The sequence below is a fragment of the Trachypithecus francoisi genome, unplaced genomic scaffold, assembly GCF_009764315.1.
Source record: "Trachypithecus francoisi isolate TF-2019V2 unplaced genomic scaffold, Tfra_2.0 Lachesis_group13, whole genome shotgun sequence".
NCBI classification, from domain to species: Eukaryota; Metazoa; Chordata; class Mammalia; order Primates; family Cercopithecidae; genus Trachypithecus; species Trachypithecus francoisi.
In genome coordinates this window covers 1026125-1053273 of record NW_022681458.1, presented here as the reverse complement: position 1 = coordinate 1053273, position 27149 = coordinate 1026125, and the positions used below count along the sequence as shown (strand labels likewise).

The 27149-nt window shown below is 61.0% G+C and overlaps 1 protein-coding gene across 1 annotated transcript in view; it reads left to right on the top strand.

Moving 5' to 3' along the window:
* Positions 1 to 4473: 4473 nt before the first annotated feature.
* CROCC2 (ciliary rootlet coiled-coil, rootletin family member 2) overlaps positions 4474 to 27149 on the top strand; it is a 79258-nt gene continuing 56582 nt past the window's right edge. Inside the window, exons 1-8 of the mRNA XM_033229530.1 lie at positions 4474 to 4551; positions 15440 to 15590; positions 16411 to 16562; positions 18964 to 19070; positions 20893 to 21049; positions 24805 to 24908; positions 25545 to 25742; positions 26924 to 27020. Of these exons, the coding sequence (XP_033085421.1) occupies positions 4474 to 4551; positions 15440 to 15590; positions 16411 to 16562; positions 18964 to 19070; positions 20893 to 21049; positions 24805 to 24908; positions 25545 to 25742; positions 26924 to 27020 (1044 nt within the window). The remainder of the gene's footprint in view (positions 4552 to 15439; positions 15591 to 16410; positions 16563 to 18963; positions 19071 to 20892; positions 21050 to 24804; positions 24909 to 25544; positions 25743 to 26923; positions 27021 to 27149) is intronic.

The following is a 27149-nucleotide window of genomic DNA, read 5'->3' as shown; positions in this document are numbered from 1 at the left end:
GCCCCAAGCCTCCTCCGGTCCCCAGGCAAGAGCCCCCTCCCCAGGCACTTTTCTTCACTGTGCTGTGGTGTTCAGCCTCTGCCACGCTGACAGAAAGTGACAGAAGGCAGGGTCCCCAGCCAGCCCTGCAGCCTCTCCCAGGACCCAGGTCCCCCAGGGCCTGCCCATGGCAGCATCCACCGGCAACCCCTCAAGTGGATAAACACAGGGTGGGTGAAGAGCAAGGTCTCCTCTCCCACCCCACAGAACCTCTCAGGACCTGCCTGCCCCCACAACCATCTGGATCCCCCCCCCAAAACCTAGTACATGTATCCAGCTGGCCTCCCCTCTCAGGAGAGTGGACGAGACCTTGACAATCACACCGAATGCTTTGTTCTCCTGCATCAGACCACCTGCCTCGCCAGCCACCACCCCTGCCCTCAGCTGGCCTCCTGTCCATGCCCGACAGATGGGGGTGGGATGGTGCCACTCCGCGGCTGTGCGCAGGATGGGCTGGCACTTCCATGCCCTCTGAAGAAAGTTCATGTGCAGGGCAGCTCGGCGGAGCGGGTGGGCGGTGGACAGAATGTGGCGCCCTCTGTCCCAGCGTCACAGCCTCCAGGGCTGCCCATCCTGCCGTAATCACACTGGAATCTTTCCTGCCTTCCGTCACTGTCTCAGCTCATTCGGTGACTCTGCACCCCCTAGGGCCAGAGCTGAGTCCACACCTGGCAGAGTGGACTGTCTGAGAGGACAGCCAATGACTGCTTGAGAGGCGTGGCTCCATGGCTCCCTGGGGCCTACCTGGGTCAGTCTCTTTGGGTTCTGTCCGAGGCACATCCCCTGCTGGTGCTAGACAGAAAAAGACACCTGTGACCGGCTGTGGGTGCCCAGCAGCCAGTGTGTCTGTGCCTGCTCGCCATCTGTTCCTGTGTCCCCACGTGGGCCCAGCACAGCCAGGATCGGGGACTGTCCCCACGGAGATAAGGCTGTAACCCCAGCGAGGTTTCCTGTTTCAAGGGAACAATGACAAAACCCGGCGATGATGTATCTACAGACAGGTGTTCCTCTGAGCCCAGGAGGGTTCTTCCTCAGCCTCCGAAAGCCAGGCAGCTTGGGGAGGACGAGGAGGACCGCAACCAGAACGGTCATGGGTACCGAGTACTTCCCCCAGTCCCGGGGAGGGAGGCATGAGGTCCAGAGAACAAGAGCTCAGCCGCCATCAGGCTGTGGGTCAGGACTGGGCAGGGCCCCCTGAGCCCCACCCTCCCTGAGAACCCACCCCACAGAGCGCCTGCACCCGGGGAGGACCCTCTATCCCATCCTCCACTGTCCCAGGACGTTCCCTGGGGGCCCAGCCAGGCTCCAGCCAAGGCCTGCCCTGTGGGTTCTTCTAGTCCAGCCACGGCCCTGGTCTGGGAGCCCCATGATGGAGCCCAGCAGTGAGGCCTTGGGAGGCGTGCACGGGGCTGGGCCAGCCCTCGTGTCCTGGAAAAGTGTCCTGGGGGAATCGGGACCACGGCCAGCAGGCGGGGGCTTTCCTGCACAGCCAGAGGGGCAGGGTTAAGGGGGAGAAGCAGCGTCAAGGGAGACGTTGGGCGGCAAAGAAACAAGGATGTGTCCAGTGGAGCAGCCAGGACCCCAAGGCTACGAGGAGGTGGGCGGCGAGGAGGCCCTGCCTTGGGTTGGGGCCCCACCAAGAGGAGGGACCAACCTTCATGGCTCACCGGGACTCTCCCAGGCAAACCCTCCAGTGCCTGAGGAAGAGGCACGGGAGGTCATCTGGGAAAATCATGGACTTGGAGCTGCCGCAGGCAGGGGGAGGTTGAACTGCAGGCGGCTATGCCCACCCCAGATGGCACAGAGGCCCCAGGTGATGCCCACCTGGACCCAGAAAATCCCATCCTTACCTTTGGTCTTGCCTGGGGCAACTCCACAGCCAGAGGGAATTTCTAAAACACAGGCGGGGCCGGGTGCAGTGGTTCACGCCTATAATCCAGCCCCTTGAGAGGCCAAGAGGGGAGGATTGCTTGAGGTCAGGAGTTCAAGACCAGCCTGGTCAACATGGTGAAACCCTGTCTCTACTAAAAATACAAAAACTAGCCGGGCATGGTGGCACGTGCCTGTAATCCCAGCTACTCCACAGGCTGAGGCAGGAGAATCGCTTGAACCTGGGGGGCGGAGGTTGCAGTGAGTCAAAATCATGCCACTGCACTCCAGTCTGGGCAACAGAGCAAGACTCCATCTCAAAAATAAATAAATAAATAAAAATAAAATTAAAAACAGATGGGAGCCCCTGCCACCAGCCCTCCTGAGAGCTGTCACCTGCAGAGGCCACACGGGGTGCCTCCACCTGGCTGGGCCCAGTGCACGTCCCCTTTGGCCTGGATGTACAGCTTCAGGTCAGGGCGTCCCTCCAACACCCCCATTCAGGCCGCCGGCCTGCCCCTGAGCGTGGGCACCTGTGTCAGAACTGACACAGGACTTGCTTCTGGCGTGTGAGGTCTTATCTCCACCTATGCAAGAGGCCCTCGTGGGAAATCACACCAGCCTCCCAGCCTCCTCGCCACTCCCCACCGTCCACAAGTTTACTCAGATGCCCCTTCCCCACTCCACCCACCCTGCCCCCAGCAGGAACTCTCACCAGAGGCCAGGGCCACACCCTCTAAGCCCCGACCCCCCTCAGGGGAGTTCAGCGAAGCCCCAGCAGGTAACACTGCCCCTCCCACCTCAGGCTGGAGCATTGAGGGCAGGGCTCTCCATGGCCACTGGGCCTCCCAGGACTCTGAGGGTGGGCGACAGGCAGTCTTGGGTGCCTGGGGGATCTGGAGGCTGCTCAGGGAGGGGCCCAGCCCATGGAGTGGGTGTCCTGGGTCTGGACCTGGAGCCAGAGGTCATGCTTGGGCCAGAAGCACGAGGCTCAGAGGGACTGACCAGGCCCCTGGCCCCCCAGAGACTGTCCAGTGAAGCCCAGCCCGGATGCCCATGGGGCCGTGTTTGGCCAGAGAGCCTGGCCTGTCCCTGCAGGGCCACCCTGGAGGTTGTCCTCAGGAGTGGGGGTGAACAGAGCACAGGCATTTCTCTAGGATGGCTCCTTTAGAGTACAGGTGCCTCTGCTTCTTGAATTTCGCCTCTGAGGAGGTAGCCTGGGCCCTCAGCCCTCTCTCGGCAGCCCCAGGGACAAACATGCTGGTCCCCCAAGTTGGCACCCACCTCCACTGCCCAGGCCCCTGTGGCCTTGCTGGGGAGGTTGCCTCCCAGTCTCCTGGGCTGGCTCCGAGAACCCAGGTCTCTGAGAGACTCAGAGATGTACCCGTCCCCAGAGGACCCTGAACAGGGCAGCCTTTCACGTGAGGGCAGCCACTCCTGCTGCAGGGCCCACCTTTGTGGCTGTCCCTTCCCCAGAGGGACCCCTGCCAGCATCAGCTCAAGGAGGTCCCAGCTCAGAATGAGGAGCCCCAGAGGGAGTGGAATGGGGCAGAAACGCTGGCATGGCTGCCTGTCAGGCACCTGACTTCATCTGAGACCCCGGGAGGCCCAGGCTCAGAGCCACAGAGCTCTGTGTCTGCAGGGACAGCCGGCCTGGAGGTGGCAGACATGGCCCTGCTTCCCTCTCATTGCCTCACCTATGGGAAGCTGCCCTGCCCTGGCATCCCGACAGCTCCTGGCAGCCTCCGGGGTGGGAAGCTGTGGGCAAGCTCTGCAGACCCGCTACCACGCACGCGGACCGGGGCCTGCTCTCCTCCGGACAGGGCGGCTGGCGGTCCTTTCCGGTTCGGAGGGTGGGAAACGGTGCAGCTTCCTGGGACAAGGGTGGGTCCATGGGCAGACGACTCTGAAGGGCTCTAGTGGGAGTCAGACCCCAGGAGGACTCACAGGTGCAAGGCCAGCAAGATGAGCTTCCTTTGCCCTCAGGCAGGCAGCGTCCCTCCCCAGGCCTCAGTCCACCACCTGTGACAACCACTACATTCTTTGACAAATGTTTTTAAAAAGCCATTGTTCGTGAGTCCAGATCAAGGGAGACCAGTGATCCACGTGCTGCCTCTGCCTGCCGTGTGTCCAGCAAGCACACGGCTCCTGTTGGAGCGAATGCGGGGGGTGGGGGCGTGTCTGGGGGAAAAGGCCAGCTCCTCCCAGGTGCCATTGCTCAGGTAGACAGTTTCACCCAGGGCGTCTCCAGGTCTCCAGGGAAATCTGCTTCCAGCCAACAGCGTTCCTTTGTCCCCATAACAACAGGGTCCTGCACTCCTGTTTCCAGGGAAACCCAGCTCTCAGCGTCCCGACTGCCACAGCAACGCCTACGGGCTCAGTTGGCCATACTGTCTCACCCACAGGGCGAGGGCAGCTGGGTGCCCAGGCTTGGGTCGCAGGACTGCAGAGCCAGGTGCCACACAGGTGTGGGGCCCGTGCCCCAAGGAAGGCCCTGGCCAGTTGGAGGAGATTTGCCGGGGAGCAGAGCCCAGCCTTCTCTGGGGTCCTGTGTTCTAGGCTGCAATGAGCTCTGCCTCCAGTGAACCTGGCAATGGGGATGCCTCCCAAAAGCCCCCATTGGGGCTGGACGTCGTGATCCAGGTCAGTGGGGCGGTCGCTTCCCTTCTCCCTCCTGAGAGCAGGTTGGACATGGCACAGAAGGGGTGGCCAGGCGGGACCTTCCTGGTTCCCGGGGCACTTTCCACTTGCTCACGTGTTCACCTCGAGCGTGCAGGCAGTCACGGATGAAAGCAGGCACACCTGTACGCACACACCGGCAGCCTCCAGCCTGGAGAGAAAGCCTGGGGGGAGAGAGCTCTGGGCCGCTGCTGGCTATGGACGTTCAGGTGGCCAGCGTCCCTGGCAGCCACAGGCTTGCAGGCTGCATACCGGGGTGGGGACAGGGAGACAGCCCTCGGCACTGACATTCTGGGACCTCTTTCACTGCCCTCCCGTGGCAAAGTGTGGGGGCCAGCGGGGCCTCCCTGGGGCAGTGTTCCCGTTGCTGCACATTTGTGGGCGGCTGTGGCTTCCAGATGTTCTGGTTCTGTCTTCATAGCATCTGGTGTGTGCAAACAGTGGCTGGGAATTGTCCCGTGTCCCTCTCCCCTGGCCTCCCTCCTTCCCAGAGCCCAGCCTGCCGTCCCACCTCAGACATCCCTCCTCCCTGAGCTGCCATCACCTGCTGCTGGCCCCTGCAGCCAGGCCCCACCTCCAGCAGACCTCTCGGGATCCCAGGGAACCCCTGACGAACTGGTCTACTCGCGGTTGCTTGTTAACCCGGCTCTTAGCATCTCAAAACTATGCCACGGCAGGCTGACACGGCCCTATCCAAACAGCACAGGTCACCTGAAAAGAGAGGTGGCCACAGCTGGTGCAGGTGACTGAGTGACAGGGTAGACACAGGATTTGCTCACACACAGGGCCGCACGAGGACTCAGGGCAGGATATTTGAATCAGGTGATGCAACGAGACAAAGAGATGCCATGGGGTGACCTCTATCTCCTCCACCTGGGGTGACCTCTGACCTCCACCTCCTCCACCTGGGGGTGACCTCTCACCTCCACCTCCTCCACCTGGGGGTGACCTCTGACCTCTACCTCCTCCACCTGGGGTGACCTCCACCTCCTCCACCTGGGGGTGACCTCTCACCTCCACCTCCTCCACCTGAGGGTGACCTCTACCTCCTCCACCTGGGGTGACCTCTATCTCCTCCACCTGGGGTGACCTCTATCTCCTCCACCTGGGGTGACCTCTGACCTCTATCTCCTCCACCTAGGGTGACCTCTCACCTCCACCTCCTCCACCTGGGGGTGACCTCTGACCTCTACCTCCTCCACCTGAGGGTGACCTCTGACCTCTACCTCCTCCACCTGGGGTGACCTCTGACCTCTACCTCCTCCACCTGAGGGTGACCTCTGACCTCTACCTCCTCCACCTGGGGGTGACCTCTACCTCCTCCACCTCCTCCACCTGGGGGTGACCTCTACCTCCTCCCCCTGGAGTTCGGCCAGCTTGGCCTGGGTGTCGGCTCCATGAGTTCTGAGAGCAGGGCTGGTGAATGCAGGCTGGAGAGCTAGCATACTACATTTACAGGACGCTTGCCGCCCTGTGAGGACTCTCATCCCCTCGGATGTCAGGAAAGCCGAGGCCTAAGGGTTGGAGGGAGCTGCTGTGGTTAGTGGCTGGTCTGAGGCCGGTGCAGCCACGAGGCAGGGGCATGAGCGCCGTGCAGATGTGGCTGAGGGATGCTTTGCCTGACCCCAAATTCCCACTGTCCCCGGGAAACTCATCTGGAGGCTACACAGGCCCCAGTGAGGTCAGCTCTGCCCGCCCTACCGACACCTGTTATTTTCGCTGTAGTGATTGAGATCTTGGTGCCATTACCCCAGAGTGAGCAGGCAGCAGGCGGGCGCCAGATGCCCAGATCAGCTGTCCAGATGGGCGGCAGAACCGTAGGGATCCTCCACCCTCTAGCTACAGCCTGGGAGACCACAGGGCCTGGAGAAGGCTGTGACTTGAGGATGCAGGAGCCTGCCCCGTGACTAGGGGTGGTGGCTATGGACAGACGGTGAACATGCTCCCAGGCCAGGAGGAGCCCTCTGACATCCTCTACCTCCGGCCCCAGCTGCTCTCCCCTCCTCTGGAAGCCCCCCAGCAACCTCTGCACAGCACCCCAGAATGCCCTCCACCCCAGAATGCCCCCCACCCCAGAGCTGGAACTGGATTTAAGGGGTCAGGCTTGGAAACTCTCAACCTCTGTCCCTGGGGTGAGCAAGTCAGACATGCGGAGCGCAAAGCCCCCTGAAATTACACATGAATTGGGGGGTATCTGTGACTGCTTCGAGGGGTGGGGGCTGTGCCCTTCCTCAGAATCTCCAGCATCCAGACCCACAGCTGATGGAGAAGCACAGTGCACAGATTCCCGGATGAGGAACCCAGCACAGGAAGTCCAGTTCCCTCAGAGCTGAGGGCTCCTCAGACTCCATTTCTCTGGGCTTGAGTTTTGATTCATGCTATTTTTCTAGGAAATTGTCCATTACATCTAAAATTTCAAGTTTATTGGCAAAAGTTGTTCACAATATCTTCTCCTGTCTTTCGGATGTCTGCAGGATCTGTGGGGTAACCGGCTGACCCTCTTTGCTGGGGGAGCTTGAGACAGGGGTTTCCCAGGACTCCAGACAGCCTTGGGTCCGGAACCCTAGTCCCGGGCACAGCGGGGAGGAAGTGGCTGTCCTGAAGTGGCATCCCCTTTCTCGTTTCTGATGCTAGCCGCGCACTGATCCTCCTCATAGCATTCTTAGCGTGTGTTTCACTAACCTACATATCCATCTTCCTTTGCTTTCAGTTTATCTGGGTTTGTTCTTCATCTAACTTCTGGAAATATGTGCTTGATTCATTGATTGTTCAGCCTTTTTAAAAATTTCTTTTTTCTGGCCGGGCGCAGTGGCTCACACCTGTAATCCCAGCACTTTGGGAGGCCAAGGCGGGTGGATCGCTTGAGGTCAGGAGTTTGAGACCAGCCTGGCCAACATGGTGAAACTCCATCTCTACTGAAAATAGCCGGGCGTGGAGGCGGGCATCTGTAATCCCAGCTACTCAAGAAGCTGAGGTGGGAGAATCGCTTAAACCCAGGAGGTGGAGGTGGCAGTGAGCCGAGATTGTGCCACTGTACTCCAGCCTGGGAGACAGAGCGAGACGCTGTCTCAAAAAAATAAAATAAAATTTTTTTTAAATAAAAATAATTTTTTTCTCTTTAAATTGTGGAAAAGTACACATAACATGAAACTGACCATTTTAACCATTTTTAGGAAGAATTCTGCAGCACTAAGCACATTCGCAGTGTTGAGCAACCATCACCACCATCCATGTCCAGAACTTGTTTTGAGACAAGAGTCTTGTCTTTATCGCCCAGGCTGGAGTGCAGTGGTGTGATCTCGGCTCACTGCAACCTCCGCCCTCTCATCCTCAAGCAATTCTCGTGCCTTAGCCTCCCCAGTAGCTGGGACTACAGGCACACACCACCATGCCCAGTTATTTTTTGCATTTTCAGTGAAGACAAAGTTTCACCATGGTAGCCAGGAGGGTCTTGAACTCCTGACCTCAAGCAACGTGCCCGCCTCGACTTCCCGAAGTGCTGGAATTACAGGTGTAACCCACCACACGCAGCCCCAGAATTTTCATTGTCCCAAACTGAGGCTCTGTCCCCGTTCGACATTCGCACCCCATTCCCCACTCTCTCGGCCCCTGCCATCCTGCTCTCTGGCTCTACGAACTTGGTGACTCTGGGAGCCTCGTCTAAGGGGATCAGATGGCATTTGTCCCTTCATGGCTGGTTTATTTCACTGAGCATGACACCCTCGAGGTCCACCCATGTTGTAGCAGGTGCCAGCATTTCCTTCCTTTTTAAGGCTGAGTAATATTCTGCTCATGAAGGACCACCCTGTGCTTATTCGTTCATCTCTGAATGGATGCCTGGGTGGCTTCCGCCCGTTGGCCGTTGTGAAAATGCTTGCTGTGAACCTCGGGGTACAAATATTTCTTCGAGCCTCCACTTTTAATTCTTCCGGGCAGATGCCCAGAAGTGGATGGCTGGATCGCAGAGAGTCTACATTTACTTTTGTGGGGACCCATCATGCCGTCTTCCACAGTCACCGCACCGTCTTACCTTCCTGCTTCTTTTCCTCTCTGATGTACGCACTTCCCTCCAAGCAAGGTTTATCTGTCCAAACTGTTGTTACTCACACCACTTTTCACACCACATGTGTGGGTTTCTCCTGACACCAGCCAATTCTCCAGCTCTCTGGACACCATCTAGCCATCCTACAATTCAATCCAGTTCGGACCCTAACCATCCAGAGCTGGCACAGACCCACAGTTTAAGGACTCAATCCCATAAAGCTGCCCCACCTCAGATGCCAATCACAAGTCCTAGGCCTCCCGTATTCTGTCTGACCGGCTATGAATTAGGGGTTCTGACAACTCCCTGCTCAACTTGATAATTTGCTGGAACAGCTCACAGACCTCTCAAAGTGACTTTCCCATTTGATTACCTGTTAATTATAAAGGACACAACTCAGGACTAGCCAGAGGGAGAGGTGCCCAGCTCAAGGTATAGGGGGCAGGGACGGAGCCTCCAGGCCCCTGGGTACACCCACCACCCACAGCACTGCCTCGTATTCAGCAACTCAGCCTGCCCTGTGGTTTGGGGTTTTTATGGAACCTTCATTAAGTAGGCAAAATTCATTTAATCATTGGCCATTGGTGATCAGCTCCAGAGACAGCTCCTCTCCCCTCCCCAGATGTCGGGGTGTGAGGCTGAAAGCACCAATGCTCTAATTGTGCCCTGGTCTTTCTGGTAACCAACCCCTACTTTGCGGCTATCCAGGGGCCCCAGCCATCAGCCGTGTCCTAGGCCAACAAAAGACACGCTTATCACTCAGGAGATCCCAAGGGCCCAAGTCTAGAGTCCCCACCACAGGACAGGAGTGGTGGATGGTTTCCAAGTGGCCAGGCCATGGTGCCCATCACCGAGCCCCACACTGTCACAAGCAAGCCAGAGGCAGACGCTCAGCCCGTCTCCAAATCTCCCAGGCCACATCCAGGTCTTGTCAGGCACAGCCAGGGCCACTGTGCTAATGACACGGGTCCATCCTCCCGCTCAGGAACCCCTACCAGCCCCGTGGTCCAAGGATCGCATCCCACAGTCCTCCACACAACATTCGAGGCCCTCGCAGTCTGGCTCCAGGTTCCTCCCCACCCCATTCACCTCCATCCCCACTGGCCCTCTCCCAGGCCCTGTGCGGCTCCCTGGAGACACATCCCCTCCACCTTTGCTTCCACAGCTCCCTCCACATGGACACAGTGCCCAGGCTCACTAGCTGGTAGGTTCTTTCTTATCCCACCTCCCCCAGGAAGCCTGCGTGGGCAGCAGGGACACAGGGACAAAAAGGAAAGACAGCGTCCTTGCCCTCCTCTAGTTCCTTGTTCTGGGTCATTTTGCTGTTAGTGATTCGGACCTCAGGCAGCTGAGCTCTTAGTCTTCTGAGCAGTGCACTGCATCCAAGCTTGTCTGTGTGCCAGGCATTGTGTTGGGGGCATAGAAGGGAATGAGAAGTTTTCTCTCCCCATCCACAGTCCCTGCCTCAATGCCTGGCCGGGGTCCTTCCTGCAGGGGTAGCCGAGATTTATCATCACCTGAAGAGCAAACTGACACCCACAGAGGCATGTTCCCGCTCCTGGGTGATGCCCAGGCCCAGAGTGTGCTCCACAAACATGGAGACTTAAACTGAGCAGTTGCTGAAATACAGCATTTTGGAGGCCAGGTGTTATCCCAGGCACAGAGAAGCTCTTTTTCCTAAGGAAATGGAGCCTGGCAGGAGGCCACCCGGCCCAAGGCCCTCTCTGCGGCGGGCCAGGCTGCGGAAGGATGGCAAGCAGACGTCCGGTGGCTGGACTTGGCCGGAGGCCCTGTCCTCAGATGCGTTCTCCAAGCTGTGCCTGCTCCTGGCAAGGCCAGACTGCCCCGCCCGGGGATGCTGGGAGGGCCATGGAGGGACCGGGAGGGAAAGGCAGCAGCCACAGCACGGCTGGGCTCAGAGACAGGAGGAAAGAGGCTGCTGCCCGGCCCAGAAGCTGCCCGGTTCCCTGCCCTTGGCTCAGGCTGGGGAGGGGGCACACAGGGGAGGAGACCTGCAGCAGAGCCAAGTCCAGATGCCGCCACTGGGAAGGCTCATCAGTGACCACCCTTGTGCGCGAGTGGGGGCCCAAGGCTGGAGTCCCAGTCCTAACGCTGCTGCTGAGCAGGTGCCCTTGAGCAAGTCTCAGAGGTGCCAAGCCTCACCCTCCTCACCCATTAAGGCGGAGGCCAGAAGCCTCCAATGCAGGTCAGGACAATGGCTGTGAAAACGTTTGCAAGTGGAGAGCGCGGAGAACCCTGCGGGCTGATGCTGGCACGTGCCTTCACTCTCGCAGACACACATCTTTCATTTTCCACTGAGCACTGGTCCTTGATGCCGTCCAAACCCCCAGGCCCAGCCTCCCTTCTACAAGAGCAGGACCTGGCAGCCCCCTGCAGCGCTCCTCGCGGCCACACGGGGGCACTGTTGGAGCTTGGGGAAGGCACCCTCCACCCTCTGGCTGGGAGCTGCCCCCATCTCACCCCTCACTCAGGGGGTTCGCCCTCCACCCCACCCCTCACTCGGGGGTCCATCCTCCACCCCCTCAATGAGGGTGACCCAGGCTGACCGAGGAGCCTGCTGGTGGGTGGCCGGGGGTCCCAGTGGACATGCTCCCCCTCCCTGCCCCCGTCCTGCCCCCAGCTCAGGCAACTGTCCAAGCAGGATGGGACAGCAGGGGTGGTGAGGTTGCTGAGGGCTGGTGGGGCCAGTGCCCCTTGGGTCTGAGCTTCAACAGGCCCCTGACCGTCCCTGCTTCAGGTGGCTTTGACGAGGGTTTGGGGATTTCCCTCCGGGGCTTCTGACCCCTGACATCATCTCCAAGCTCATGCCCCAGGCGCAGGGATGAGAATCAGTGCAACAGTGTGGCCTCCAGATGAAGCCAAGACTTGGGTTGTTCGGTGCAGGCCTAGAGTCCCTGTGCCCTCCCTGCAGGTGGAAGCCTTTTGCAGGCAGTACAGGCTGGCAGGTGCATTCTGGCTCCACCCCACGCCAGTGAAGAGCTGGTGTCATGTACCTGGTCTCAGTTTCCCCATCTGCAGCATAGAGTATGATAAGGCAACCTCCCGGCCCCCCATTCCGGGATCTTGGCCAAGACCCAGAATGGGGAAGGGGTGTAAGAGGAGAGGCCCTGGCAGCGGCCCCGAAACCCCTGGTCCCCAGCAAGTGGCAAAGTGCAGGTGGAGCCCTGGATCCACAGGAGGGTTCTGAATCCATCAGAGGGTGGAGGTCATTTGCCTCCAGGCAAGATTCCAGCAGCTTGCATTTCCCAGGAGCTGGTGGCCAGTTGGGGGCAGGCAGCCGAGGCCACACGTGGTCCATCCACTGCACCCTCACAGAGCCCCAGCCCCCGGCCCTGGGACCCAGGAGGGCCTGGATTGCCAATGCTCCCATTTCACAGATGGGGACATGAGGTGGGGGGTAGCACACCCAGGGTCTCTGTTTATTGGTGGCATAGCAAGGAACCCAGTCCAGCTCTCTTTGAAGGGAGCCTTGCTCTGACCCTGGGGAGGCAGAGATACGGGGAGCCCACATTTCCCCCAAGGTTCGGCTGTCCCTCTCCACACAACCAAATGGGGTGGTGCAGCGGTGAGGACCCGCTGGCTCTCCCTGCTGGGCCACCCCCTTCAGGGCCAGGATCCGGTTGAGCAGGGCAGCTGCCCCTAGGGTAGCTCCACGCAGAGGCTGTGACCTCCCTGGGGTCTTTAATGCAGGTTGAGTTGAAGAGGGTGCTGGGGGCAGGAGGAAGATACACCGGGCTCAATTGTGAGTCTGGAACCTTAAGGGAAAGTGACCTCCAGCCCTGGGGTTCCCTCCCACAGCGAGGCCTTCTAGAATAGAAGCCCCCGACCCGACCTGGGCCCCAGCCTGGGCCCACCCCTCAGAGGCCTCGGTCAGGAAACGGGCAGGCCCAGAAGGACCCACAGGCCGCGGAGGGAATGCCCTGCCCGGACCGCTGGCGCAGGTGGCAGCGCGGAGCCCTGGGGAGGGGCCTCGGGAGTGAGCGATGCGGCGGACCCTCAGGACCACCCTGGAGCCACGGGAAGGAGGCCGCTTCGGGTGGGTCCCAGTCGCTTAGGTTGGCGGCACAGGCCTCCGGACACGCCGACCCCCACCTTCCCTCCCCTCCCCTCTCCTCCCCTCCCATTCCTGGCTCTCTCCTGCTTGCTCCTTCCCTCAGCTCTTCTCTCCTCCGGAGGTTCTGCGGGGACGGCGCTGCCCTCACACTCCAAAGTCACGCCCCCTGCGCCCCCCTCTGCGTCCCCCCGCGAGCCCCTGCTGGTCCCCTCTGTCCCCCGTGCCCCCTCCTGCGTCCCCTACCCCGTGCCCCCCGCACGCCTCCTGCGTCCCCCGCGCCCCCCGCGCCCCCTCCACGCCCGCTGCGTCCTCCGCCCCCCTGAACGCCCCCTGCACCCCCCGCGCTCCCCGCGCCCCCTCCGGCTCCAGCTGGGCCGCGGCCCATTGCAGGCACCCGTCCACAGATGGAACCCATTACGCCCCAGCGCCTCTCGGGACGTCCCGCTAATAAGTGACCCTCTGTAAATGTTAGGAATGAGTCAAGTTTACGCCACGCTGCTGCCTTCCCGTTAGCGGGTGGCGCCGCTGATGCCCGGGGGAGCGCAGGGCGGGAGCTGCTGAGCAGGCGGAGGGAGGGCGGGGCAGAGCCCTTCCCGGCCTGGGGGTTGAGCGTGGCCTGATGGTCTCTGATCAAGGAGCCTGGGGTGCCTCTTGCCACCCTGCTGGGCCTCCATTCTCCGCTGTACAAAATAAGGGGTTTAGAACAGAAAAGCGGAGCCCCTTCCGGCAGCTCTCCTCCTGGTTGGTGGTCTTGGCACCTGGGTCCCAGCTGGGCCCAGGAGGAGGAGCAGGGACATCCCTCCCCCTCGCCCACTGGGCTGCTGCTCCCAAGGGGGTCCCATGACTCCCTCCAGAAGAAAAGGCAGTGGGGGAACCTGCAGTGCAGGGAAACCGGCAGTGAAGATGCCTCCCAAGACCTCCCAGGGGACTGAGATGCAGACTCTGGTGCATCTCCGGACTCTGGAGCTGTCCGGAGGAAGCCTGGCTGGCCCCAGACCTCCGCTCACACTGGGAGGCATTTGCTGAGTGGCTGACTTTCACAGGGCAGCAGGGTCAGAATAGGGCCTCTCTAGGCGCCATGCTGAGCCTGGGTCCGTGGTGACTCTCCAACCCTGGCGAGGGGGGCTGAGATCTTTGGGGTGCAGATGGAGGATGAGGCCTGTGTCCAGGAAGCATCCGAGACAGCCGGGACAGCACACACCAGGTGCAGAAGGCCTGGCTGGGGTCAGGAGGAGGGCCGGGGTTGGGGAGCAGGGCACAGCCACCAGCCCAGGCCTGAGGTCAGAATCCAGGGATGCAAGCAGGGTCTCAGGCAGGGCCAAGAGAAGATGGGAGGCAAGAGGCGGCCAGGTGGTCACCCACAAGGACCCTGGGCAGGAAGAAGATCCGGGAGGCACAAGGTGGGGGAGCTGCTCTGTGGACCCCAGGGAGAGGGGTCCTCCATGCTGACGTGGGAGCCAGGCAAGGAGGACTTGAGCAGACTCCGGAGTGTCATGCTGGAGAGCCCCTAGGAGTGGACATTCCCTCCCAGCTTCCCCTGGCAAGCATCCGGTCACCCTTTAGTAGTTAATTCACTGCCTGAAATTTAGATATCCTTAAGGCAGCAGGCCAGGGAACAGCTGTGGCCTTGTGTACTCCTGCGGGATCCTGCATGGGCTTCTGCTGACTTGGCACAGTCGACTTCCGTGTTCACAGGGCCCTGTGTGTCCTGCCCACAGTCGGTAATCTAGTCCACCTGGCGGGAGTCCCCTGCCCTGGTGCCTCAGCCCTCCCCAAGCTGTGCCCTTGCCCAGCAAAATGCCATTAGGGCCCAAGACCCTCAAAACCAGGCTGGGATACCCAGGACACCCAGGCGCTCCTGGGGCAGAAGGGCAGCCACTCAGCAAACACCTCCCGAGTGCGAGCTCAGGTCCTCGGCCTTCCTGCCCGCTTCTGGGCCTATTGGAGTCTCTTCCCTGGCAGTCGGCTTTCATGAAGGACCCACCTGGGAAGGAAGGCTGTCCTCGCTACCCTCACTGCCCCAGCCCCTGCAGCCCTCTGAGGGCAGCCTGAGGGTGGGAATCCCAGACTCTGCCCAGAATTCATGGCCGTGGGAGGAGAGGGCGCCACGGGCTCTGCTCATCCTCAGAGCCTCAAGCATGCAGCCCCAGGCCTGCCCACCCTCCCAATGCACCAAGCCTGTGGTGGGGCAGCGGGCAGCTGAGCAGAGAAGGATGCATTCAGCCTCAGCCCTCCAACCCGTCCTCAGCCCCTGCCCCATGCCACACACACACACTGGGCTCTGTGACTGCTGCATGAGATCTAGGTCCCTCCTCTGGCCCCACCGTGCAAACAAGCTGTGAGACCACCTGCTCCGGGTGGGCGAGGATGTTGGGTTTCTTATGGAGCAGAGGCAAAGGCTCTGCTGTCAGCATCCCCTAGGGGACCAGTGACCACTTAGCCTGCGCTCAGCCCAGCCCCCACCAAGACAGGGCAGAGCCCCAAGTGCAGTACCTGCTGACCTCGGCTGGGTGTGGTCCTACTCTCCAGAACCTGGGGACAGGCGCAGCCCCACTCCACAGGTGGAGAACCAAGGCATGCACCTGAGTGACCTGCCCAGCCTCACCCTGTCCTCTGCAGGGCACTCTGCTGCCTTGGGGTGGCCCTGTGGTGGCTCCATTCAGTGGGATTGTGGGGGGGTGCCTGGCAGCTGCTGGGGGCTGCCATCTCCAGATATCTCTGGGGGTGTCTTTCAGAGACTGGAGGACGCCATACTGAGCCCCACGGCCAGCAGGGAAGACCGGGCACTGACCGTGCGTGGGGAAGGCCGGCGGGCCTCACCCACCCCCATACCCGCCCGCATCCGTGAGATCGTGGCCAGCAGCCTGAGTGAGGAGCCACCCCAAGGTGATGGCTTGGGGGACAGTCCTGGGCTCAGGGCTGGCCCCACCCCCCACAGGGCCACCCTCAGGGGCATCACATCAATACCCACAGGGCACTCAGCAGGGCCTGAGCAGGGCTGCCTCTGTGTGGCACCCTTGTGTCCACCTGAGTCTCTGCTTCATTGGTGTTGGTTTCTCCCTCAGCATGGAAATGCTAGACACGGGCACTCAGGGAGCCCAGGCGCCCACCCCCCGAGCTCTGCCCTTCCTGCACCTGCCCCAGGCCCCTGTGCTGCCTCCAATTGTCCACCTGGCGGCTGTTCAGCTCCAGGCCGCCTGTTCAGTGTGTGCCCAGGACTCCTTTGCGCGTGGGTCCCAGGGATCCCTCTCTCCCAGGATCTGTCCGGCCTCCTGCAGGCCCGGGGAACTGGCTGTGTGTGTATTTACAAAAGCACCTTATTATTCGGGGACCAGGTCCCTTCCCCCAGAAGCAGCAGGGCTCACAGCTTCACAGACAGGGCGAGTGCCCAGCGTTCAGGCCGCCCACATACTCTGCTGCCATTGGTTTAGGGCTCGGCCTGGGCCTGGGTCTGCACTGGGGTTCCCGGTCCTCTGAGGTGGTAGGATTCCAATTAACATGAGAGGAAGCGGGGCTCAGAGTGTGAAGTCTGCCTCCCTATGTCAGGGTCCCCGGCTCAGAGCTGGAGCCCCTCCCAGGAGATGCGGGCAGTTCCAGCAGCTGGAGCCCGGTGGCCAGCCCAGGGTCCCACCGTGGAGAGAGGGCACAAGACTGAGTGCGGGTGGGCCCTGGTCTGGCCACCCAGGCTGAACCAGGTACCGTGCAGCAGGGGTACAGGAGCCGACAGCCACCATGGCCCGAGTGCAAGAGGAGAACGAGCTCCTGCAGGAGGAGCTGACCCGGCTGGGGGACCTGCTGGCCCAGGCCGGCGCTGAGCGAGATGAGCTGGCCAGCAGGTGCCGTGTGGTCAGTGAGCAGGTGAGTGTATGCAGCAGACTCAGCACAGGCGGGAGGGGGCAGCCTGGCCCTTGGTGAGGGGTCACTTTGTCGGGCCTGCAGTCAGAGCCTGGGACCATCGGCAATTTCTAAGACTGGGAAAGACAGAGTGTCAGCCACCGGACATTCAAACCCTGGGCAACAGATGAGGAAACTGAGGCAACCGGTGGGATAACAGGCGAGAGGTGGGAGGCCAAGCAGCACCTGCCCAGGCCGTTCCCTGATGCCCAGCATGTCCCCGAGGTCTCGCAACCCAGCTTAGGCACTGACTGGTCCCTGTACCTGCCCGGGAGCCCTGTGGGGTGGCCTGGCCAGTCCTGACCCACGGAGCCCAGCATCAGCACAAAGCAGGCACCTGCACGGCAGAGGACAGCAGGCCAGCGGGCACGGATCCCACCCCCAGACGGAGCTCACAGAGAAATGGCTCCACCCCAGCCTCCTGACCCTTTCCTGACAACTGAGGCTGACTGGGACCGCTTGGACCTCAGAAGACAGGGAAGGGGCCAGAGGCAGGGCTGTATCTTTGGTCCCCTGGTGACTGCGGTGCCTTCCAGGGTGACCTGTGAGGTGAGCGAGGGGCATATTTAGTCACAAAATGTGGAGCTGGGGAGGGCCTCCCATTGTGTAGCCAGGGAAACCGAGGCAGAAAGATCAAGAAACCTGAGAGGCCAGAGCCTCTCTCCTATGTCGGCTGCTCCAAGGCACACTGGCTTCTGAGGCAGGACTGGGTAAGGAGCCAGTGCACGGAGTGGGGTGTCCAACCCACCTTGTGGGGGCTCAGGGCCCCTGCCACACCCACGCCATCTTTAGAGCCCCCATGGTTCTGCATGGCAGGTCAGATGACCCCACTTTCCAGATAAGGGAGTCAAGGCTCAGAGCCAGCCAGTGATCACCCAGGACACACCACCATTACTGGGGCTGAGACCTGAACCCCTGAACCAGATCTGGCCCCTTCTTAGCCACGTGACCAGTGGCCAGTATCGGGGACCAGTGGGGTCCCCAGTGGGCCTCGCCTTCTGGAAGGGTCCTTCCCAGGACCGGCGACAGCACCAGCCCCATAGGGGTGCCCTCAGCTCTCCTAGGAGCCCACTCTCTGCTCCCCACCCAGTTCTATCACGCCCTGACCCCCCCACGGGAAACACGTTTCCATTATTGCTAGCACCCCTGGGAGCCCCTGAGGGCAGGACCTGGGGTCTACCCCACCTGATGGGGCCCCAGCGTGTCTGTGAGCTGCCAGCTCTTCCTGGGAGCCCCTACAGCTGTGGGGAGGCCTTGGGGGAGACATCTTCCTAGCACAGGGTGGGGAGATGTTGGGAACAGGCCACTGGGAATAGAAGCCGCAGAAATGCTGCCGACAGATTAGTAAGCCGCATGAGTCAGATCCGAACGCGCCAGCAGCCCAGTGCACGCCAGCTCCCAAGTGGCTCAGCAGGCAAAGTGTGGGTGCCAGGAGGCTGGGCCTCACTCCAAGTTACCCCCAAGTGTGGGTGCCAGGAGGCTGGGCCTCACTCCAAGTTACCCCCAAGACAGGGGGAACGGGGTCTGGGTGGCCAGAGTGCCTGACCTGGGGTGGCATCTCCATCCTGGGGTGGCTCCCCCAGACCCCACCCGGCTCCTCCAGGGTCTTCCAATGCCCCCTTCTCTTCCGGCTGGTGGCTGAGGAGGGGCCCCTCAGCTCTCCCATGCGTTCAGCCCTGGCACAACCACAGCTGAGGCACCAGGCCTGCTGCCTTCCCCTCCACCCTTCTACCTGGGCCATCCTTGGCCCTTGATTTCCTGGGCCTAAGTTCAGTCTTGGCCCAGTGATGGCGGAGTGGCCCTGGGCAGTGGGCCCACATCATGGTGGGTGTGGTCCTGCACCCTGTAGGTGAGGTGCTGGGCTCAGGCAGGAGGCCCAGGTGGGGGGGAACCGTCCAGTGACTGTCCATCCTGCCCCTGTGTGCCTGAAGCAAGCCCTGAAACCCCTCCCCCTGCCCTGACGGCTGGGCTGCCCGGGTAGCTGGGGCAGTGGGGCCTCAGTTTACCATCTGTAAATGAAATGTGGGCATGCCCCAGTGGCCCCTAGAGCCGTGCCCCCACTGGGCCACCATACTCATGCTGTCCTCAAGACCTGATGGGATCGGCACATCAGTGCAACCCAGCGTGCCCCTGCCCCTCCCCTCCTCTGCCAGCTAAGGGCGCTTGGCACAGGGCAGGAGGCTGCCTGTCAGGTTCATTGTGTGAAAGGGCCTGGGCCTCACCAGATCCAACCGCAGCCCCCTGCTGTGGGGCCCCAGGGAGCCCTCTCTTCCCCACCAAGGTCGGCTTTGTGCCCAAGATGCCCCAGGCCCTGCCCGGCGGGTTCAGGAACAGCCAGACCAGATGGGCTTTTGCTCTTCCCCAGCTGCAGGCCCGGTTGGAGACCACCGAGGCTCAGCTGCGGAGGTCGGAGCTGGAGCACAGCGTGGATCTGGAGGAGGCCCTTGGCCGTCTGGAGGTTGCCGAGGAGAGGTGAGGCCAGGTGGGGGGCAGTCAGGGCTCCAGGAAGCACAGCCTTCCCCCCAAGAGGCAGTGGGCCCCTCTGTACCTTGAGGGCTACCGACAGCTCTTCCCAAAGCAGCTGTGAGTTCAGTTTCCCTGTGGGAGTCAGCCCAGGCCTCCACAGCAGGGCAGGGGGCTGGAGAAGGCGCGGCTGGGCACGGGGACTTGAGTGGCTGGGCAGTGTGGGGGCCTGCAGGGCACTCCCTCTTGCCGTGGGGAGAGTCCAGGCCAAGTGGAAACAGTGAAACGCTCAGCCTCCCGGGCTCAGCACGGGCCTCTCACGCGACCAGGCACCGCCATCCTGGCCTCCGAGAGCGGCTCAGCAGCAATCCTATTGTAGTAGCAGCATCACGACTGTACCCATCGCTACCAGACCCCTCCCTGGCTCCACATCCCAGGAGCAAGGGCTGCTCACCGTGGGGGACGGGGCTGGTGCCAGCCTTCCACATGGCAGCCTCTCCACGCTCTGCCATCCTCCCTGCCACGGGTCAGCCTGGCTCGTGAATAACAGGGAGGGGTCGGCAGAGAGGGAGAGCCCCCCCACCCCCGCCGTCAGTGAGGCTGACATTAGGACCCTGGCAATAGACCCAGGCCACGAGCCACACCCGAGTCCCAGGTGTGGATCACCCACTCTCACACCCTGAGATGGTGCTGACGAGGTCATGCCTGGGCTTATTGAGGGGGCCTCTGCCCGGTCCCACCCTGCCCGCACTAACCCAACCCCCACACTAACCCAACCCCACCCACACTAATGGAGCCCCCACATTAACACGGCCCCCCCACTAATGCAGCCCCCACGCTAACCAGCCCCCACGCTAACCCAGCCCCCACGCTAACCAACCCCACCCACACTAACACAGCCCCCATGCCAACCCAGCCCCCACATTAACCCAACGCCACCCACACTAACGGAGCCCCCACATTAACCCGGCCCCCCACTAATGCAGCCCCCACGCTAACCCAGCCCCCACACTAACCCAACCGCACCCACACTAACGGAGCCCCCACATTAACCCGGCCCCCACACTAACCCAGCCCCCATGCTAACAGCCTCCCACAGTAACCAAGGCCCACCAGTCTCCCAGACCTGGGCAGGTTAAGTTGTTTGTAGAATATTGCCACATTTGGTTCATCCTCCAGGAATCTGGAAAAGGAATCAAAGGGCTGAGAAACTTTTGAAAACCGGTTTTGAGGGGGAAGAAAAATAACCCAAGAGGAGGCTTAGGCTGATGGGCAGAGAGGAGCAGTGAGTGAACCACAGCGGCCTGAGGGGGTGCCGGCTCCCGAGGTCCACCCACCTGGCAGACTTGCACCCCTACTGCTGCAAGTGTGGACCTACTCGTGGCGGGGAAGGCCCCAGGGTACAGCAGAGGCCGTCCCCCACCCCGGGCATGTCCAACTCCCTCTCCGGGTCACCCAGCCCCGTGAAGGGCACCTCCCTCCCATCCCCTGGCACCTTGTCTCGGGCATTGAGGGGCGGGCAAAGTTTGTAGAGGCAGAGCCAGGAGAGCTCGGGGCAGGAACTTGGGGGAGGACAGAGGGCAGATGTCTCAGGAAGGCGGGAGGGCACTGGGCTGGCACCTGGGAGAGCCACCTTGATGCTGGCACTCGGTCTAGGGGTCCCTTGTGGGGCCCATGGCAGGTGGGGGCAGAGCAGGGGCTGTGCACCTGAGCCGGGGTCAGTTGGGCCAGAGGGTTTGGGGCTCCATTCAAGCCCCTTGACTTGGGGACTCCGAGCGCCTCTTAGGAGAGGCTGCCTACCCCGGCCACTCCCTGGGGGTTCTCTGTCCAGGAGCACTGGCCTCTGCCAGGTGAACGCGCTCCTGCGGGAGCAGCTGGAGCACATGAAGAAGGCCAACGACGTGCTGGCCCAGGAGCTGGCTGGGACAACGGGCAGCATGCAGCGCCTGCAGGGCGAGCTGGAGCTGAGGCGCTGGGCCCAGAGACAGGTACTCCCCCAACCCTTGCCCACCCCGCGGCCACCTGTCTGGGTGCCTATGCCTGGGTAGCAGGCAGGGACCTGGTGAGGGTGCGCTGGCTCAGCAGCTGTCCCTCTTGGGGACAAGGCCACAGTTTCTTGCCACACCATGTCCCCAACCTGGCTTGGCCACAGCAGTCTGTGGAGTGAGGGACTCCCTGGTCCACCCCTACTGCCCCCCACCCAGAGAAGGAGGGCAGGACTCTGAGAATGGGGCACTGGGGCCGCATCCCGGCTCTGGTGTGGACCACCCTGTTTGGAGAGGCAGGTTGTCTCCATAGGCCGAACTCCTGGCCAGACTTCAGGAGGGGGGAGCCCTGGAAGGAGCCCGGGGCTGCCCCGCTGCTCATGGCGCCTGGCCGTGGCTCCCCAGGTCCCCCTGCAGCCTTACTCACTCCAACTTCTGAAACCCTGAGGCATGCAGGGGGTCAGGGCACAGGGTTCCAGGCACCAGCCCCTGTGGGAGGGAGACATCCAGGTGTTCATGCCCTGCTCAGATCTCTCCATGGTTGTGGGATCCCCTGAAGCTGCTATAGCCTTAGGTAACGCGGCTCTCCAGTCAGGCAGTCCCTGAGGGCCTGAAGGTGTTCCCAACAGCCCTCCAGCAAAGGGGGCCTGGACGCCCAACTCCTGCACGCTACGGGCACCATGGGCAAGGATTTCCCCAGGAAGAGGGGCCCCCCGGAAGATGTGCTGTGCCAGGTGGAGGCAGGAGCCGGAGGGGCAGCCACAGTTCTGGCCTCAGGCTGCCTCTATAGACGTCCCTCAGACAAGCCTGTCCCAGAAGGGCCGCCACTCACCCCCACGGTGGCCAGGTCCCAGCCCCGAGCCCCGCCATAGCTGCTTCTCCTACAAGGCGGATGTCAGACAAACCAGCCGAGGTTTACACCCTGAGAGGGAATGCCGGCCCCTGCAGCGCGTCAGCGGGACCGTGCTGTCAGCCGGGAGTCATCGCCTGGGCTAGGCCTGCTGGCTCGAGGCATTTGAGCAGATCTCCTGTTCCCCCCAACTGCCTGATCCCCGTCCTCGTCCTTAGACCGCAGGGCAGGTCATCTGATGAACACAGGAGCTAATTCCGCTGTGTGAGAACAAATGCCGGAAGGAGAGGGTCCCTGAGTTCAGTTTGGCATTCGATCACCCAGGTCTTTATTTTCCCTTTGTCCTTGAGAACTGTTCTCACTGGTTGACAGCTGCTTTCTCTCGGCACGTTAAAGATCTGCTTTCTCCTTCTCCTTCCACTGCTGCCGTTGAGAAGTCAGCTTCCAGGCTGCCTGGATTCTGACTGGCTCCTTATCAAGGTAATGTGTCTTCTCACCTGGCTGCTCTTAAGACCCCTGCTCTGACTTGGTGGTTGTGCCATGTCCCTGTGTTGTGTCATGTCCCTGTGTTGTGTCTGCGTGTAGATTTATTTGTTTATCCCGCTTTAGGGTTCGTGGAGCCTCTGCGTCACTTGTTATTTTTGGAAAGTCAATATTCTTCAAACATTGCCAGTGCTCACCACCCACCTCCCCACCTCTGAGCTCCAGCTAGACGTGTGTTAGCCATTCTTACGCTGTCTCCCAGGCACCGTTCATGGTTTTGTTCTTTTTATTACCCTGGACTATATTCTAGATAATTTCTTCAAATTCCGTTTCTGTCTATCAGTTTTCTCTTCTGATGTCTAATCTCTGTTAAATTTGCCTACTTAGCTTAAATATGGTATTTTTCATCTCTAAGAGTTCTGTTTGATTCTTTCCCATATATTAAATAGCTTAGTCTTGACTCACATTTTCTTTTTTTCCTTTTTGAGACAGAGTCTCGCTCTGTCACCCAGGCTGGAGTGCAGTGGCAAGATCTCAGCTCACTGCAACCTCTGCCTCCCGGGTTCAAACGATTCTCCCGCCTCAGCCTCCAGAGTAGTTGGGATTACAGGTGTACGCCACCGCACCTAGATAATTTTTGTGTTTTCAGTAGAGATGAGGTTTCACCATGTTGACCAGGCTGGTCTCAAACTCCTGACCTCAGGTGATCCGCCCGCCTCAGCCTCCCAAAATGCTGGGATTACAGGTGAGAGCCACCTCGCCTGGCTTCTTAACTCACATTTTCAAGCCTCTTATTTATTTATTGGAGCATGTTAAAAATAGTCTTTTTGTAGCCTGTGTCTGACTATCTAATATCTGAAATTCTTTAAGGTCTGGTTCTGTTGTTTCTGCTGGTTTCTGATCATGGTCCTTTGTTTCCTTGTGCCTTTGGTGATTTTTTATTTTTTAACTAAAGAGGGGTGTCCCATCCAGAGGGTGTATGGCCAGGTATGGGTTCAGAGAGTTGTGCCCTCGGAGGGTATACAGACAGGTGGAATGGGCACAGAGGGGCATGGCCTCCAGCGGGTGTATGACCAGGTGTAGTGGGCACCGAGGGACGTGTTCTCTGGAGGGTGTATGGCCAGGTGTTATGGGCCCAGCTGGGGGGAACCTCAGGTGTGGGATCAGGTGAGGGGTTCAGGCAAGCTTCATGGAGATGAGATGATGATCTAACACTTGAAGTTCTTCAAGGTCTCGTTCTATTGTTTCCGCTGGTTTCTGGTCATAGTCCTCTGTGCGGGTTCTGGAGAATGGGCAGGATGTGAGTGCTCTACCTGAAGGCAATCTGGAGGAGCAGGGGTGGGGCTGTCACAGGCAGGGAGAGGTGGTGGGAACACAGTAGACCCCTGAGTTCCAGAGGTCGGCGAGCAGGAGAAGGTGAGTGCAGGGCCTAGCAGGTGGTGTGGAGACTCTGAGACTCCTGGCTTTCATCTTAGCTCCCTGCAAGGCTGGAACCACTGAACACACATGGTTCCCCCATTCCTGCCCCCAACACAGAGTCCTCCCACTCTGCTCCGTTACAGCCTAATCACTGGCCGTGTCTCAGCAGTGTCTTCCCACCCTCCTCCCTGCTGAACTGGGGACCCAGTGCTAGAGGCTTCTAACTTCAGTGGCTTCCCCACCCTTCTCTCTGCTGAACCCCAGTGCTAGAGGCTTGTAACTTGAGTGGCTTTGCCACCTTCCTCCCTGCTGAACCTTGGGCCCCAGTGCTAGAAGCATCTAACTTCAGTGGCTTCTCCACCCTCCTCTCTGCTGAACCCCAGTGCTAGAGGCTTCTAATTTCAGTGGCTTTGCCACCCTCCTCCCTGTTGAACCGTGGCCCCAGTCCTGAGGCTTCTAATTTGCTTCTGTGTCCCTGGCACCTTTGAAGTGCCAGACCAACACCTGGACATCTTCAGGAGCCTCCAGAGTAAGGAGAAAGACTGTACTGGAGAGAGGAATCCCATTCTCTTCCCTCAGAGTGGGAGGGCAGGAGCCACGTGCTGCAGAATTGTCTGCCCCACGCCCCAGCAGGGGACCGGGCCTGGTTCTGGAGTGTTCTGAGCCTGAGCAGTTCCTGAGAGTAGCTGGGGAGCTGAGACTGAGTCAGCACCTTCTCTCTTTAGGGGCCGACGAACCCCACCCTTCCACCTCCATGCACGCAGGCTGGCCTGGAAGGGCTGAATGTGGTCATCTCCCCAGGTCATCTCCTGGAGAGAGGCGCACTATAGCCCCAGGGTGGGGTTGGGGGAGCCCACGGCTCCTGTGCCTGTGAGATATGGGGGCTTGGGATGCTGGGTCCACTTCCAGCCCCCATGGAGAGGGACACGGCACCTGGAAAAGAGTGGGCTTCAGGGAGGGTAAAGGCGCCCCAGCCTAGAGTAGACGGGAGGCCTCTTGCTTTCAGACCCGACCAGGGGGCCTGGGGAAGCCCCGGGACCTCCTCCTCCTGTGGAGACAGGCCGTGGTGCTGGGGACAGACCTGGCGGAGCTGCGTGCAGCCACTGAGAGGTGAGTGCCGGCTGCCCCACCTGGGACCAGGCACCAGGCTGCAGGGAGCTGAGGCCCCCTCGGAGATGGGGGAAGCGGTGCCTGGGGCGGGCCCTTCTGTGGGTGCAACAGCCCTGGCCTGCCGGCTCCTCTGGCTGGGCCTCAGCCTGGGCAGTGGGAGCAGTGATGAGGACGGCTGAGGAGGGCAGTCGGGGAGAGGGACAAACAGGCCAGGGAGGTAGGTGGGGGACACCAAGGAGAGATGAGAGGAGGGTGGACAGGACATTGTGGGGTGGGGGACACCTACCCAGATGGAGCTTCTGTGGTCTGTCCAGCCTTGCTGGGTGCCACACTGGAGGTCAGTCCTGGACCACCCCGCTAGCCCTTAGGTAGGTAGCAGCTCCTTGCATGGGAAGAGTCAGGGGCTTGGAAGGTCGATGACTCAGTGAAGGCGGCTGCAGTCTGGCCCCGCCCCTGCTCACTCCTCCCCAGCTGCCCTCCTGGCATTTGGTGACACATGGGAGCAATCAGTGCTATGCAGCAGGGGCTTCTCCTGAGGATGGCCAAGGAGGGGGTCCTCTGTGGGACTGATGGGACCAGGCCCTCCCTCTGCAGATAGGTCCTGAGTCAGCCACAGGTGCTGCTCTTGTCTCCCAGGGGCCTCGCCGACCTGCAGGCAGACACGGCCAAGACAGCCCGCCGCCTGCACACCGCCTGCCTGAACCTTGACTCCAACCTGCGACTGTCGGCCAGCAGCACGGCCAGCACCCTGGGGCAGCAGCTTCGGGACAAGGTTGGGGAGATGCTGCAGCTGCAGGTCCGCTGGGACGCAGAGAAGGTGGCGCTCCAGGCCAGGTGGGCGCCCAGGGTCAGCAGGCTGGCACAGGGAGGGCCCGGAGGGGTGGGACCCATCCAGCCTGCCCAGCAGCTGTGGATCCCAGATGTGGTCACACCGTACCAGGGGAGGTGGGGCCCTGGCATCACTGGTGGTGCACACTCTTCAGAATCACCATCCCAGTGGCTGCAGGGCACTCCCCTAATGCCCGGGAGGCAGGCACTGGGCTCTTCTACAGTGAGGGTTTCAGGAAGCACAGCAGGGAACTCACTGGGTTTGTGTCCTGGGGCTCAGCACCCAGAACTGGAGTTTTCAGGACTTGAAGCAGGGCACATTATTCCAGGGGAAGAGCTCACCTTAGGTAAATTGTTTAAAAACTGAGGCATGAAGAGGGGCCAGGCCTCCTCCTGCCTCACGTGAAGGGCACCCACACCCTCTCTGGGGTCTGTGAGCCTCGCCATGACTGTGGAAGGTTTCAGACCCACCACCCACATCGGGGGCTCAGAGGTCTCTTGAGGGCAGCTTCAGCAGAAAGTGGGGAGGTGGCTCCCCAGTGGAGGTCTAACCTGCTGGCCGTGGGGCCGACGCCTCACAACCGGGGGTCCGGGGCCCACTTGGCCACAAACACCCTGCCAGGCTGCCAGGCAGAAGCCCTCCCTACCCTCAGGGGGTCTAGCTGAGTCAAACACACCACAACCTAGCCCCAAACGAGCAGGACAGGACGTGGGGACCCAAGGGCTGCAGGGGCAGCACACCAGGGCCTGAGCCACAGGAAGGGGGACCTGGGGTCTTTAGTAAGAAGGTGGGTCCTGGGAAGGAAGGAACAGTAAAATCACTTATTGTTAGACTGATGGTGACAGGTGCTCCAGGCGGAAGGACTGGCCGGACAAAGGCCTGCAGTAGGCACTCCCTCTGTGGTGCCATAAGGACAGGGCAGAGCCTCGGGCAGTCACTGCATCTGAGGCTGGAGAGCTGGTCAGGGTGTGGGCCTTGACTTCTGAGACCGTGGGAGCCACTGAAGGCTCTGTGGCTGGAGAGACACGTGCTCAGACCAGGGACGGAGGCTACTCAGACAGAGGCATTACCCAGCCCCGGCAGGGGGCCACTGCACAGAGGAGTCTGGGCAGAGCCAGGGCATGCTTGGGAGCCCATCCTCTGGGCCCTGCCCTTCACCCTCCCCCCCATCCCCAACTCCTCCCAGACTCTCGGAGCAAACGCTGCTGGTGGAGAAGCTCACAGAGCAGAATGAGCAGAAGGCGAGGACCATCGCTGCCCTCAGAACCGACCTGCAGAACCTGGTTGGTGGGTGGGACGGGAGTGGCTGTGTGGTGGGGGTCTGTCTGCCACAGGAAGCCTGGTGCAGTGGTGGCCTGGGGGGGCGGCGGATGGCCTGCAGGGCAAGGTGGGGTCCCTGCAGTGCACTTTGA